Consider the following 15,141-nt stretch of genomic DNA (forward strand, 5'->3'; position numbering starts at 1 on the left):
AAAAGGAGAAGCTGAAAATGGTGCAGGTGAATCAGCAATGCGTGTGTATAAAATTGTCGTATCCGGCAAAGATCAGCAGACGTGCTTGGAGCAGTACTGGTTAGAAATTGTTTGGTGAATATGGGAACCATGGATGAGCAGAAATTACAAAAGGAAAAGATGATTGCAATTTTTGGTTTGTTTGAATTTACCTTCCAAATGGATCATCAGCGTTACTTCTCTGCGTTACTGTCTAAGGTACACATTGAAGTTGATAGAAGAAACGATGGATGAAGAATCTGTAGCAAGGCATCAAATACCTGAAGGAACTGACTTCCTCCCCTCAGCTATTTTCAGTTCATATGAATCATCCTGACCTGTACTGTTTACTGTCTGGTCATTAGAACAAACATTGGTTGAGTAACAGTGTGAGTGATGCACATCCTGTCATGCTTTCAATGAAGAAAACATGAATTGCAAATGTTGTTTCTGACTAATTCTATACTTGTTGAACAACCAATAGATTTCATAGCTGTGGTAATTCATGGGGGAGATGCAGTTGGAGGAATGGTTGGAGCTCCCTTAAAAACCATGACATTTGGAATGGGGTGTCACAGTAAATTGAAAAGAATTCTTCCACTTCACAAATATGATACAGGCAACAGAATAATAGAAGTTATTGAGAGAAAGGCTTTTCTCAGTTAGCACTGGGAGATTTAAAACTGCCACCACAAAACAATAAATTTCATGAGATATGCCACTGATATTCAACCTGATTGTACTTCTGCTTCTAAATCCGAGGTGAATGGAGTTTGAAAGAGTGGAATTGCAACAGCAGTATTTATAACAGGAGCAGTTGCTGTACCGGAGTGTTAATGGTAGGTGTAGTGGAAACTAACTCTGGTACAGGAGTCGCTGCGATTGCAGAAGTTATAACATTGTCTCAGACGACAGGTCAGAGACATGAAAAATTCAGCGATTCTCCTTCCCTGTGTTCTGTCTGCGCAGCTAAAAAAACATCAGCGTCTCCACACCGTATTGATTGTTCATTTAATCCAGATATATCCACTCTACTGATGACAAAATGAGATTAAATCCACCTGATCCGTTACTCTGTTTACAGATTAATGAGAAATACAATGCACATCAGCATGAGCAGAGCCTTGGAAACTTACAGAGCTCTGGTGTGGAGCTTGGAGCAGTTGTTATCAGTGTACCTGAGAAGAGTAGAACCGAGAGATGATGTTGAGACTAGGTAGAGAACATTCCTGACTAAGTCTCGAAATTTGTCTCTGTTCTAATCTTGGATACTCCTCCACTTGGGTCCTGACCGTACGGATCTATGCCACTCATCACACACACACAATGTGTGGGCAAGGAATTGGCAATAGACCTTTCTGGGAAAAAATGCTTTCTAAGGTCAATATTTTTCATCTTTTTATTCGAAATTGTTTACACCAAGAGAAATATATTCGTTGTGTTCTTGAGGGATGTCGATATAATAGGAGCAGCTGAAAGGGGTGCAGATAAAACAGCAACAGGGGCGTAACGATTAGTTGTATTTAGTGAAGATATTCTGACACACTTGGAGCAGTACTGGTTGAAAATTGTTTTGAGTAATCTTTAGCAGTGGATCAGATGAATTTATAAATGTATCAGATTATTGCAAATTTTGCCTTTAGTATGCTACAGGAGTCGCTGCAACTGCAGAAACTATAACATTATCTCAGACTACAGGTCAGGGACAGGAATCATTCTCTGATTCTCTTTGCATGTGTTCTGTCTACAGAGCTAAACGATTTCAGCAGTGTCTCCTCACATTATTGTTCTTTTATTCACTGTAGCTATATCCACTCTACTAATGATGTAATAAGATTGGGTCCACTTGATCCATTATTCTGTTTACAGATCAATGAGAAATACAATGCACATCACCATGAGCAGAGCTTTGGATACTTACAGAGCTCTTGTGTGGAGCTTGGAGCAGTTGTTATCAGTGTACTTGATTCACTTGTTCGATCTGTGGTCGAACTCTGTGTTGTTGAGGCTGGTGTCGATGTGCTTGTTGTCTCTGAAGTGGTTGGTAATGCTGTTGAAGTTGTAGTAGGAGGAGGAGTTGTAATTGGCCCTATTGTTGCTGCATTCAAGCACAAACATCTAAGATATCATTAAACAATTACCATTGTTTATTCTTCACACTGTTTATGTACACATCTGATCTCCATCGACCCCCGGTATTAGATGTTTTGATTCTCCGGAATGTGGATCGCTGGAGCAGTCTCTTTAAATATTCTAGCCCACTATGCTAATCGGGGTCATGTTTAGCTGCCAAGATTTGGATATTTAAAGAGCATCTGAACTCAGGTTCGGTGCTCTGTCGTCGGCTCAACTTTGGTTCACTCACCGACTGCAGTTACGTTGCTCACTCGATTGGAATCTAGACTATTCTTGACAGGTTCTCGTCTACCAGCTACTCCAGATCAGTGCTCTTGACTCTGTCTCAAAACCTTCTATCCGTTCTATTCTTGGATACTTTAGTGATTGGGTCCTGACCATCCTGACCTACACCTCTCTTCATACACGCACACAATGTGCGGGAAAGCAATACGTTACAGAACTTTCTGGGAAGCAATGATTTCTGAGGTTAATGCTTTTCATCATTTCATTCAAAATTGTTTACTCCAAGGGAAATGTACACGTTGTATCTGTGAAGGATTTAGCAGCAATAGGAAATGGTGCAGGTGAAACAGCAATAGGTGTGTAACAATTAGTAGTATCAGACGAATATCAGCAGATATACCTGCAGCAGTACTGGTCGAAAATTGTTTGATTAAAATGGGAACAGCAGATCAGCAGAACTTACAAAAGGAGCAGATGTGTGCACTTTTTGATTTTGGTCAGAATTTGCCTTCAGAATGGATCATCACTGCTGCTGGAATTGATCTGTGTTACAATCGAAGGCAACAACGAGAAAGGAAAGTCGACCCTAGAGATGATGATTGGTGCATCTGAAGCAAGACATCAGACAACTGGAGGAACTGACTTTCTCCCCTCAGCTCTTATTAGTTCAGTTGTAGCATATTGGCCTGAATTGTTTGCTGTCTGTTCACCAGAACAAATGATGTATGCCAGTAATATTAAACCTGATTCACATTCTAAATCTGAAGTGAATGGAGTTTGAAACAGCAGGAATTGCAACAGCAGTATTTATAAGATGAACAGTTGCTGTACCGGTGTGTTAATTATAGGTGCAGTGGAGACTAATTCTGCTACAGGAGTCACTACAACTGCAGAAATCATAACATTGTCGCAGACTACACGTCAGGGACAGGAATCATTCTCTGATTCTCTCTGCACGTGTTCTGTCTGCAGAGCTCAATGATTCCATCAGTGTCTCCTCACCTTATTGATCCTTTATTCAATGCAGGTATTTCCACCCTACGAGTGACGTACTGAGATTCGATCCACTTGGTCAGTTACTTTGTTTTCAGAACAATGACAAGTACAATGCACATCACCATGGACAGAGCCTGGGATACTTACAGAGCTCCAGTGTCAAGCTGGTAACCGTTGTTGCCAGTGTACTTGATTCACTTGTTAGTTTTGCACTCAAGTGCTGTGTTGTTGAGGCTGGTGTAGATATGCTTGTTGTCTCTGAAATGGTTGGTAATGCTGTAGAAGTTGTAGTAGCAGGAGGAGTTGTAACAGGCCCTGTTGTAGCTGCAATCAAACAGAAACACTTTGGATCTATGAAATCATTAAACCAATATGATTTGCTTCTTCTTCATGCTGTTAATGGTACGCATCTAAACTCGGCAGACTCAAGGTTTTAGATGTTCACATTCTCTGGAGTGTGGATCACTGGCACGGTCCATTTAAAGATTCATGCCCGTAAGGCTAATCGACAGCCTTGTTTAGCTGCCAAGATTTGGATATGTAAATATCACCTGAACTCAGATTCAGTGCTCAATCTTCAGCACAACTTTGGTTCAGCCTGCGATTGCAGTTACGATTGCTCTCTCGATTGGATTCTCACCTATTCTTGTCAGGTTCTCATTTACCCATCAGTCAAGAACAGTGCTCTAGAGAACCTAACGAGTAGAACTGAGAGAAGATGTTGAGACTAGGTAGAGAACATTTTTAATTCCGTCTTGAAATTTTCTCTCTGTTCTAATCTTGGATACTCCTCCACTTGTTTCCTGACCATACGGACCTATGCCTCTCATCACACACACATAATGTGCGGGCAAGGAATTGGCGATAGAACTTTCTGGGAAACAATGCTTTCTGAGGTCAATATTTTTTATCTTTTTATTCACAGTTGTTTACACCAAGAGAAATATACACGTTGTGTCCGTGAGAGATGTCAGTTTAATAGGAGCAGCTGAAAGTGGTGCAGAAAAAACTGCAATAGGTGTGTAACGATCAGTTTTATCAAGTGAAGATAGTTCGACACACTTGGAGCAGTACTGGTTGAAGATTGTTTCGAGTTATCTTTAGAAATGGATCAGCTGAATTTATAAAGGGAACATAAAATCGCATATTTTGACTTTGGTCATAATTCACCTTCTCAATGGATCAACAGTGCCATTGGAATTGATGTGTGTTACAATCGAAGGTAACAATGAGAAAGGAAAGGTGACACAAGAGACGATGATGATGAGTCTGCAGCAAGACATGAAATTCCTGGAGGAACAATGTTTCTCTCCCCAGCTCTTTACAGCTCAAATGAAGCATCTTGACCTGTACTGTGTACTGTTTGGTCACCAGAACAAAAGGTGGTTGAGTGACAATGTTGATGATACATATCCTGTCTCGCTTTCAATACAGAAGAAAACATGAATTGCAAAATGCCATTTAAGACCATAAGATATAGGAGCAGAAGCAGGCCATCTGGCCCATCGAGTCTGCTCTGTCATTTCATCATCGGCTGATCCAATTCTTCCAGTCATCCCCACTCCCCTGCTTTCACCCCACTCCCTGGCTAATCAAGAACCTATCTATCTCTGCCTTAAATACACCCAATGACTTGGCCTCCACAGCCGCTCATGGCAACAAATTCCACTGATTTACCAACCTATGAGTAAAACAATTTCACCGCATCTCAGTTCTAAAAGGACGTCCTTCAATTCTGAAGTTGTGCCTCTTGTCCCAGAATCCCCTACCATGGGAAATAATTGTGACATATCTAATCTGTTCAGGCCTTTCAACATTCAGAATGTTTCTATGAGATCGCCACTCATTCTCCTGAACTCCAGGGAATACAGCCCAGGAGCTGCCAGACCTTCCTCATATGGTAACCCTTTCATTTTGTGAATCTTCCCTGAACCCTCTCCAATGTCAGCATATCCTTTCTAAAATAAGGAGCCCAAACCTGCACACAATTTTCCAAGTGTGATCTCAGGAGTGACTCATAGAGCCTCACCATCACATCGTTGCTATTGTATTCTATTCCTCTAGAAATGAATGCCAACATTGCATTCGCCTTCTTCAGAACAGACTCAATCTGGAGGTTAACCTTTTGGGTATCTTGCACAAGGACTCCCAAATCCATTTGCATCTCTGCATTTTAAAATCTCTCCCCATCTAAATAATAATCTTCCCGTTTATTTCTTCCACCAAAGGTGACTATACACTTTACATTTGCCACTTCTTTGCCCATTCCCCTAAGCTAACTAAGTCTTTCTGCAGGCTCTCTGTTTCCTCAACACTACCCGCTCCTCCACCTATCTTTGTATCATTGGCAAAATTAGCCACAAATCCATTAATACCGTAGTCCAAATTATTGACATACATAGTAAAAAGAAGCGGTCCCAATACCGACCCCTGTGGAACTCCCCTGGTAACCGGCAGCCAGCCAGAATAGGATCCCTTTATTCCCACTCTCTGTTTTCTGCCGACCAGCCAATGCTCCAACCACTGTGGTAATTTCCCTGTAATTCCATGGGCTCTTGTCTTGCTAAGCAGCCTCATGTGTGGCACCTTGTCAAAGGCCTTGTGAAAATCCAAGTACATCACGTCTATTGCATCTTCTTTGTCTACCCTGCTTGCAATTTCCTCAAAGAATTGCAGTAGGTTTGACAGGCAGGATTTTCCTTTCAGGAAACCATGCTGGCTTTGGCCTGTCTTCTCATTTGCCTCCAGGTACTTCATAATCTCATCCTTAACAATCGATTCCAACAACTTCCTTCAGAACCCAAGGGTGCTTTCCATCAGGTCCAGGAGATTTATCCACCCTCAGACCATTAAGCTTCCTGAGCACCTTCTCAGTCGTAATTTTCACTGCACAAACTTCATTTCCCTGACACTCTTGAATGGTCGATATACTGCAGACGTCTACCACTGTGAAGACTGATGCAAAATACACATTCAGTTCCTCTGCCATCTCTGCATCTCTCATTACTATATCTCCAGTGTCATTTTGTATTGGTCTTTTATCTACCCTCGACACGCTTTTACTGTTTATATATTTAAAGGTTTTAGTATCTTCTTTGATATTAGTCAACAGCTTCCTCTAATAATTCATCTTTTCCTTTCGAATGACCTTCTTAGTTTCTTTCTGCAAGTTTTTAGAAGGTCCCCAATCCTCTATCTTCCTATTAGCTCTGGCTTACTTGTATGCCCTCTCTTTTGCTTTTACTTTGGCTTTGACTTCACTTGTCAGCCACTGTAGTGTCCTTTTCCCTTTGAAATTTTCTTCTTATTTGGAATATATCTGTCTTGCACTTCCCTCATATTTTGCAGAAACTCCAGCCATTGCTGCTCTGCTGTCTTTCCTGCAAATGTCCCTTTCCAGTCAACTTCGGCCAGTTCCCCTCTCATGCCATTGTAATTTCCTTTATTCCACTGAAATACCAATACATTGAAATTTGAGAGGGAAAAAAATTAAATTCAATGTGAACTCAATCATATCATGATCACTGTTCCCTAAGGGTTCCTTATCCTTAAGCTCTCTTATCACCTCTGGATCATTGCACAACACCCAATCTAGTACAGCCGATCCCCTAGTGGGCTCAACATCAACTTGTTCTAAAATAGCCATATCTTAGACATTCTACAAATTCTCTCTCAAGGTCCAGTACTGACCTGGTTTTCCCAATCCACTTTCACGTTAAAATCGCCAACGATTATCATGACATTGCCTTTCTGACACACCTTTTCTATCTCCTGCTGTAATTTGTATTCCACATCCCGGCTACTGTTTGGAGGTCTGTATACAACTGCCATTAGCGTCCTTTTACCCTTCCTATTTCTTAACTCAACCCATAAAGACTCTACACCTTCCAATCCTATGTCATCTCTTTCCAATGACAGTGTTATTTTTTATACACAAAGCCACACCACCCCCTCTGCCTATTAACCTATCTTTCTGGTACATATACCGTATATCCTTGGACATTCAGCTCCTAATAGCAGCCATCCTTTAGCCAAGTTTCAGAGATGGCCACAACGTCATATTTGCCAATTTGTAGCTGAATTTCAGGAGCGTCCATTTCATTCCTTATGCTGCATGCATTCAACTACAACACTCTCAGTCCAGTATTTGTTGGTTTCTGTTTAACTGCACCATGCATCTATTGCCCTGTAACTCCTGCCAGTGGCTTTGATTAAGCCTCATCTCCTGCCTGTTGAACAACCAATAGATTTCATAGCTGTGGTAATTCACGGGGGAGATGCAGTTGGAGAAATGGTTGTAGCTCACTGAAAATTCTTGACACTTGGAATGGGGTGTCACAGTAAATTGGAAAGATTTCTTCCACTTCACTCATATGACACAGGCAAGACAATTATAGAAGTTATTGATGGAAAGACATTTCTCAGTTAACACTGCAAGGCTTAAAACTGCCAGCACAAAAACAATACATTTCATGAGATATGCCAGTAATATTGAACCTGGTTCTGCCACTGATTCTAAATCTGAGGTGAATGGAGTTTGAAACAGCAGGAATTGTAATGGCAGTATTTAGAACAGGAGCAGTTGCTGTACCGGTGTTAACGGTAGGTGTAGAGGAGACTATTTCTGGTACAGGAGTCGCTGCAACTGCAGAAATTATAACATTCTCTCAGACTACAGGTCAGGGACAGGAATCATTCTCTGATTCTCTCTGCACGTGTACTCTCTGTGGAGCTAAACGATTCCAGCAGTGTCTCCGCAACTTATTGATCTTTTATTCATTGTAGGTCCTATCCACTCTACTAAGGACGTACTGAATTTCAATACACTTGACCCGTCACTCTGTTTACAGATTAATGTGAAATACAATGCACATTGCCATGGGCACAACCTTGAATACTTACAGAGCTCTGGTGTGGAGCTTGGAGCAGTTGTTATCAGTGTACTTGATTCACTTGTTCGATCTGTGGTCGAACTCTGTGTTGTTGAGGCTGGTGTCGATGTGCTTGTTGTCTCTGAAGTGGTTGGTAATGCTGTTGAAGTTGTAGTAGGAGGAGGAGTTGTAATTGGCCCTGTTGTTGCTGCATTCAAGCACAAACATCTAAGATATCATTAAACAATTACCATTGTTTATTCTTCACACTGTTTATGTATACATCTGACCTCGATAGAGTCCCGGTTTTAGATGTTCTGATTCTCCGGAGTGTGGATCGCTGGCTCAGTCTCTTTAAATATTCTCGCCTACTATGCTAATCGGGGTCATGTTTAGCTGCCAAGATTTGGATATTTAAAGAGCATCTGAACTCAGGTTCAGTGCTCTGTCTTCGGCTCAACTTTGGTTCGAAAATTGTTTGATTAAAATGCAAACAGCAGATCAGCAGAACTTACAAAAGGAGCAGATGTTTGCACTTTTTGATTTTGGTCAGAATTTGCCTTCAGAATGGATCATCACTGCTGCTGGAATTGATCTGTGTTACAATCGAAGGTAACAACAAGAAAGGAAAGTCGACACTAGAGATGGTGATTGATGCAAGATATCAAACAACTGCAGGGACTGACTTTCTCCCCTCAGCTCTTTTCAGTTCAGTTGTAGCATATTGACCCGAACTGTTTACTGTCTGTTCACCAGAACAAATGATGTATGCCAGTAATATTAAACCTGATTCTGATTCTAAATCTGAGGTGAATGGAGTTTGAAACAGCAGTATATATAAGATGAACAGTTGCTGTACCAGAGTGTTAATAGTAGGTGCAGTGGAGACTAATTCTGCTACAGGAGTCACTACAACTGTGGAAAATATAACATTGTCCCAGACTACAGATCAGGAACATGAATCATTCTCTGATTCTCTCTGCACGTGTTCTGTCTGCAGATCTCAATGATTCCATCAGTGTCTCCTCACCTTATTGATCCTTTATTCAATGCAGGTATTTCCACCCTACAAGTGACGTACTGAGATTCGATCCACTTGGTCAGTTACTTTGTTTTCAGAACAATGACAAATACAATGCACATCACCACGGACAGAGCCTGGGATACTTACAGAGCTCCAGTGTCAAGCTGGTAACCGTTGTTGCCAGTGTACTTGATTCACTTGTTAGTTGTGCAGTCAGGTGCTGTGTTGTTGAGGCTGGTGTTGATGTGCTTGTTGTCTCTGAAATGGTTGGTAATGCTGTAGAAGTTGAGGTAGCAGGAGGAGTTGTAATAGGCCCTGTTGTAGCTGCAATCAAACAGAAACACTTTGGATCTATGAAATCATAAAACAAATACGATTTATTTCTTCTTCATGCTGTTATGGTACGCATCTAAACTCGCCAGACTCAGGGTTTTAGATGTTCACATTCTCCGCAGTGTGGATCACTGGCACGGTCCATTTAAAGATTCATGCCCGTAAGGCTAATCGACAGCCTTGTTTAGCTGTCAAGATTTGGATATGTAAATACCACCTGAACTCATGTTCAGTGTTCAATTGTCAGCGTAACTTTGGTTCAGTCTGCGATTGCAGTTACGATTGCTCTCTCGATTGGATTCTCACCTATTCTTGTCAGGTTCTCATTCACCCACCAGTCAGGAACCTGACAAGAGTAGAACTGAGAGATGTTGAGACTAGGTAGAGAACATTCTTGACTCAGTCTCAATATTTTCTCTCTGTTCTAATCATGGATGCTCCACCATTTGTGTCCTGACCGTACGGACCTATGCCTCTCAACACACGCACACAACGTGTGGGCAAGCAATTGGTGATAAAACTTTCTAAGGTCAATACTTTTCATCTTTTTATTCAAATTTGTTTACACCAAGAGAAATATACAGGTTGTGTCTGTGAGAGATGTCGCTGTAATAGGCGCAGCCGAAAATGGTGCAGATGAAACAGCAACAGGTCAGGTGCAGATTGCTCGACACACTTGGAGCAGTGCTGGTTGAAAATTGTTTCGAGTAAACTAGGAGAGGGAAAACTCCGATTTCAAACCTCCGCTGCCTTGCGGCTATATCAGCTTATGGGAAAGGCTTTGGGAGTAAACCCTGAGGAAAAATCCGGAGTCGGAGTCCCAAAGGTGGCTGACTGCTGTACCCAGCACCGGCACGGCAACTCCTGCGATGCTGCTGGCACCAAACTGTATGGACTTTCGTCGTTCCTTTGGAGCTGTCATCAGCATGGAGTCGGGCATCCCACTGCATGGGCAACAGATGGATCTCCATATCAACTCTGCCCTGGCTTGTGCCATGGAGGGGCCACTCCCCAGTGACTACCAGAGGCACAGTACCTATGGTCAACGAGGACCGACGGAGGCCACACACACAATCTTGAGCAGAGGATCAGCTGAATTTATAAAAGAATCAGATAATCGCATATTTTGACTTTGGTCAGAATTTACCTTCTAAATGGATCTTCAGTGCTGCTACACTTATCTGTGTTACAAGGTAACATTGAGAAAGGAAAGTTGACACAAGAGACAATGGATGATGAATCTGCAGCAAGAAATCAACCGCCTGAAGGAACTGACTTTCTCTCCCTAGCTCTTTTCAGCTCAGATGAATCGTTTACTGTCTGGTCTCCAGAATAAATGTTGGTTGTGTGGCAATGTGAATGACGCATATCCTGTCTCGCTTTCAATACAGAAGAAAATACCAATTGCAAAATGCCATTTCTGACTAATTCTATGGTTGCAGAACAACCAATGAATTTCATAGCTACGGTAATTCATGGGGGAGATGCAGTTGGAGGAATGGTTAGAGCTCCCTTAAAAACCATGACACTTGGAATGGGGTGTCACAGTAAATTGAAAAGATTTCTTCCACTTTACTGGTATGATACTTGGAGATTGTAGTGATGACTTACAGCAGACAGAAAAGCTTGAGCATGTAGATATTAAGAAAGAGGATGTGCAGGAGCTTTTGGAAAGCATCAAGTTCAATAAGTCACCGGGATGGGACAAGGTGTACCCGAGGCTACTGTGGGAGGCATGGGAGCAGATTGCTGAGCCTCTGCAAATGATCTTTGCATCATCAGTGGGGACGGGAGAGGTTCCGGAGGATTGGAGGGTTGCGGATGTTGTTCCTTTATTCAAGAAAGGGAGTAGAGCTAGCCCAGGAAATCACAGACCAGTGAGACTTACTTCAGTGGTTGGTAAGTTCCTGAGAGGCAGGATTTATGAACATTTGGAGAAGCATAACATGATTAGGAATAGTCAGCATGGCTTTGTGAAAGGCACGTAATGCCTTATGAACCGGATTGAATTTTTTGAGGATGTGACTAAACACATTGATGATGGTAGAGCAGCAGATGTAGTGTATATGGATTTCAGCAAGGCATTTGACAAGGTACCCCATGCAAGGCTTATTCAGAAAGTAAGGAGGCATGGGATCCAAGGGGAACTTGCTTTGTGGATCCAGAATTGGCTTGCCCACAGAAGGCAAACAATGGTTGTAGACGGGTCATATTCTGCATGGAGGTCGGTGACAAGTGGTGTGCCTCAGGGATCTGTTCTGAGACCCCTACTCTTTGTGATTTTTATAAATGACCTGGATGAAGAAGTGGAGGGATGGGTTAATAAATTTGCTGATGACACAAAGGTTGGAAGTGTTGTGGGGGGCTGTCAGAGGTTACAGTGGGACATTGATGGGATGCAAAACTGGGCTGAGAAGTGGCAGATGGAGTTCAACCCAGATAAATGTGAGGTGGTTAATTTTGGTAGGTCAAATATGATGACAGAATATAGTATTAATGGTAAGACTCTTGGCAGTGTGGAGGATCAAAGGGATCTTTGGGACCAAGTCCATAGGACACTTAAAGCTGTTGCACAGGTTGACTCTGTGGTTAAGAAAGCATACGGTGCATTGGCCTTCATCAATTGTGGGATTGAGTTTAGGAGCTGAGAGGTAATGTTGCAGCTATATGGGACCCTGGTTAGAACCCACTTGGAGTACTGTGTTCAGTTCTGGTCACCTCACTACAGGAAGGACGTGGAAACCATAGAAAGGGTGCAGAGGAGATTTAAAAATGTTGCCTGGATTGGGGAACATGCCTTATGAGAATAGGTTGAGTGAACTTGGCCTTTTCTCCTTGGAGCGACGGAGGATGAGAGGCGACCTGACAGAGGTGTACAAGATAATGAGAGGCATTGACTGTGTGGATAGTCAGAGGCCTTTTCCCAGGGCTGAAATGGCTAGCATGAGAGGGCACAGTTTCAAGGTGCTTTGAAGTAGGTACAGAGGAGATATCAGGGTAAGTTTTTTTTATTATGCAGAGAGTGGTGAGTGCATGGAATGGGCTGCTGGCGACAGTGGTGGAGGCAGAAACAATAGGGACTTTTAAGAGATTCTTCAACAGGTATATGAAGCTCAGAAAAACAAGGGCTATGGGTAACCCTAGGTAATTTCTCATGTCAGGACACATTTGGCACAGCTTTATGGGCCGAAGGGCCAGTATTGTGTTGAGGTGTTCTATGTTTCTATGTTTCTATGACACAGGCAAGAGAATAATAGAAGTTATTGATAGAAAGGCTTTTCTCAGTTACCACTGGGAGGCTTAAAACTGCCACCACAAAACAATAAATTTCATGAGATATTTTAGTGATATTAAACCTGATTTTGCTTCTAATTCCAAATCTGAGGTGAATGGAGTTTGAAACGGCAGAAATTGCAACAGCAGTATTTATATCAGGAGCAGTTGCTGTGTTAATGGTAGGTGTAGTGGAGACTAATTCTGGTACAGGAGTCGCTGCAATTGCAGAAGTTATAACATTGACTCAGACGACAGGTCATGGACATAAAATATTCAGTGATTGTCCATTGATGACTTCTGTCTGCGGAGCCAAACAAACCCTTCAGTTTTTTTGTTTACAGATCACTGAGAAATACAATGCACATCGCCATGGGCACAGCCTTGGACCCTTGGATACTACAGAGCTCTGGTGTGGAGCTTGGAGCAGTTGTTATCAGTGTACTTGATTCACTTGTTAGATCTGTGGTCGAACTCTGTGTTGTTGAGGCTGGTGTCGATGAGCTTGTTGTCTCTGAAGTGGTTGGTAATGCTGTTGAAGTTGTAGTAGGAGGAGGAGTTGTAATTGGCCCTGTTGTTGCTGCATTCAAACACAAACATCTAAGATATCATTAAACAATTACCATTGTTTCATCTTCACACTGTTTATGTACACATCTGATCTCAATAGACCCTGGTTTTAGATGTTCTGATTCTCCAGAATGTAGATCGCTGGAGCAGTCTCTTTAAATATTCTAGCCCACTATGCTAATCGGAGTCATGTTTAGCTGCCAGGATTTGGATATTTAAAGAGCATTTGAACTCAGGTTCAGTCTGTCGTCAGCTCAGCTTTGGTTCACTCGCCGACTGCAGTTACGTTCCTCACTCGATTGGAATCTAGACTATTCTTGACAGGTTCTCATCTACCAGCTACTCCAGAACAGTGTTCTTGACTCTGTCTCAAAACCTCTATCGGTTCTATTCTTGGATACTTTAGCGATTGGGTCCTGACCATCCTGACCTACACCTCTCATCACACATGCACACAATGTGTAGGATAGGAATACGTGACAGAACTTTCTGGGAAGCAGTGATTTCTGAGGTCAATGCTTTTCATCATTTTATTCAAAATTGTTTACACCAAGGGAAATGTACACGTTGTGTCTGTGAGGGATTTAGCAGCAATAGGAAATGGTGCAGGTGAAACAGCAATGGGGGTGTAACGATTAGTTGTATCAGACGAAGATCAGCAGGTATACTTGCAGCAGTACTGGTCGAAAATTGTTTGATTAAAATGGGAACAGCAGATCAGCAGAAGTTACAAAAGGAGCAGATGTTTGCACTTTTTGATTTTGGTCAGAATTTGCCTTCAGAATGGATTATCACTGCTGCTGGAATTGATCTGTGTTACAATCGAAGGTTACAACGAGAAAGGAAAGTTGACTCTAGAGATGGTGATTGATGCATCTGAAGCAAGCATCAAGCAACTAGAGGAACTGACTTTCTCCCCTCAGCTCTTTCAGTTCATTTGTAGTATATTGACCCAAACTGTTTACTGTCGGTTCACCAGAACAAATGATGTATGCCAGTAATATTAAACCTGATTCTGATTCTAAATCTGAGGTAAGTGGACTTTGAAACAGTGGGATTCGCAACAGCAGTATTTATAACAGGAGCAGTTGCTGTACCGGCGTGTTAATGGTAGGTGTAGTGGACACTAGTTCTGGTACAGGAGTTGCTGCAATTGCAGAAATTATTAGTTTGTCTCAGACAACAGATCAGGAACATTAATTGTTCACAGATCTCTATCCACGTGTTCTGTCTGTGGATCTAAATAATTCCATTAATGACTCCTGATTTTATTGCTACTTCATTCAATCCAGGTATTGCCACTCTACTAAGGACATAATGAGATTCACTCCACTCTGTTTACAGATCAATGAGAAATACAATGCACATTGCCATGGACGGATGCTTACAGAGCTCTGGTGTTTAGCTTGGAGCAGTTGTTATCAGTGTACTTGATTCACTTGTTATACCTGTGGTCAAGCTCTGTGTTGCTGAGGCTGGCATTGATGTGCTTGTTGTCCCTGAAGTGGTTGGTAATGCTGATGAAGTTGTAGTAGCAGGAGGAGTTGTAGCAGGCCCTATTGTAGCTCCAATCAAACAGAGACATTTAAAGTCTAAGAAATCATTAAACAAATAGCATTGTTTCTTCTTCACGCTGTTACAGTGTGCATCCAACCTCACCAGACTCTGGGTTTTAGATGATCCGATTCTCCGGAG

The 15,141-nt window shown here is 42.1% G+C and overlaps 1 protein-coding gene across 1 annotated transcript in view; it reads right to left on the reverse strand.

Moving 5' to 3' along the window:
* Positions 1 to 15,141, reverse strand: part of LOC134345926 (mucin-2-like) — a 187,269-nt gene that overhangs the window by 103,862 nt on the left and 68,266 nt on the right. Inside the window, exons 4-7 of the mRNA XM_063047278.1 lie at positions 9,418 to 9,594; positions 8,278 to 8,454; positions 3,523 to 3,699; positions 1,940 to 2,116 (exon numbers count right to left, since the gene is read on the reverse strand). Of these exons, the coding sequence (XP_062903348.1) occupies positions 1,940 to 2,116; positions 3,523 to 3,699; positions 8,278 to 8,454; positions 9,418 to 9,594 (708 nt within the window). The remainder of the gene's footprint in view (positions 1 to 1,939; positions 2,117 to 3,522; positions 3,700 to 8,277; positions 8,455 to 9,417; positions 9,595 to 15,141) is intronic.

The sequence above is a fragment of the Mobula hypostoma genome, chromosome 4 (assembly GCF_963921235.1).
Source record: "Mobula hypostoma chromosome 4, sMobHyp1.1, whole genome shotgun sequence".
Classification (NCBI taxonomy): Eukaryota; Metazoa; Chordata; class Chondrichthyes; order Myliobatiformes; family Myliobatidae; genus Mobula; species Mobula hypostoma.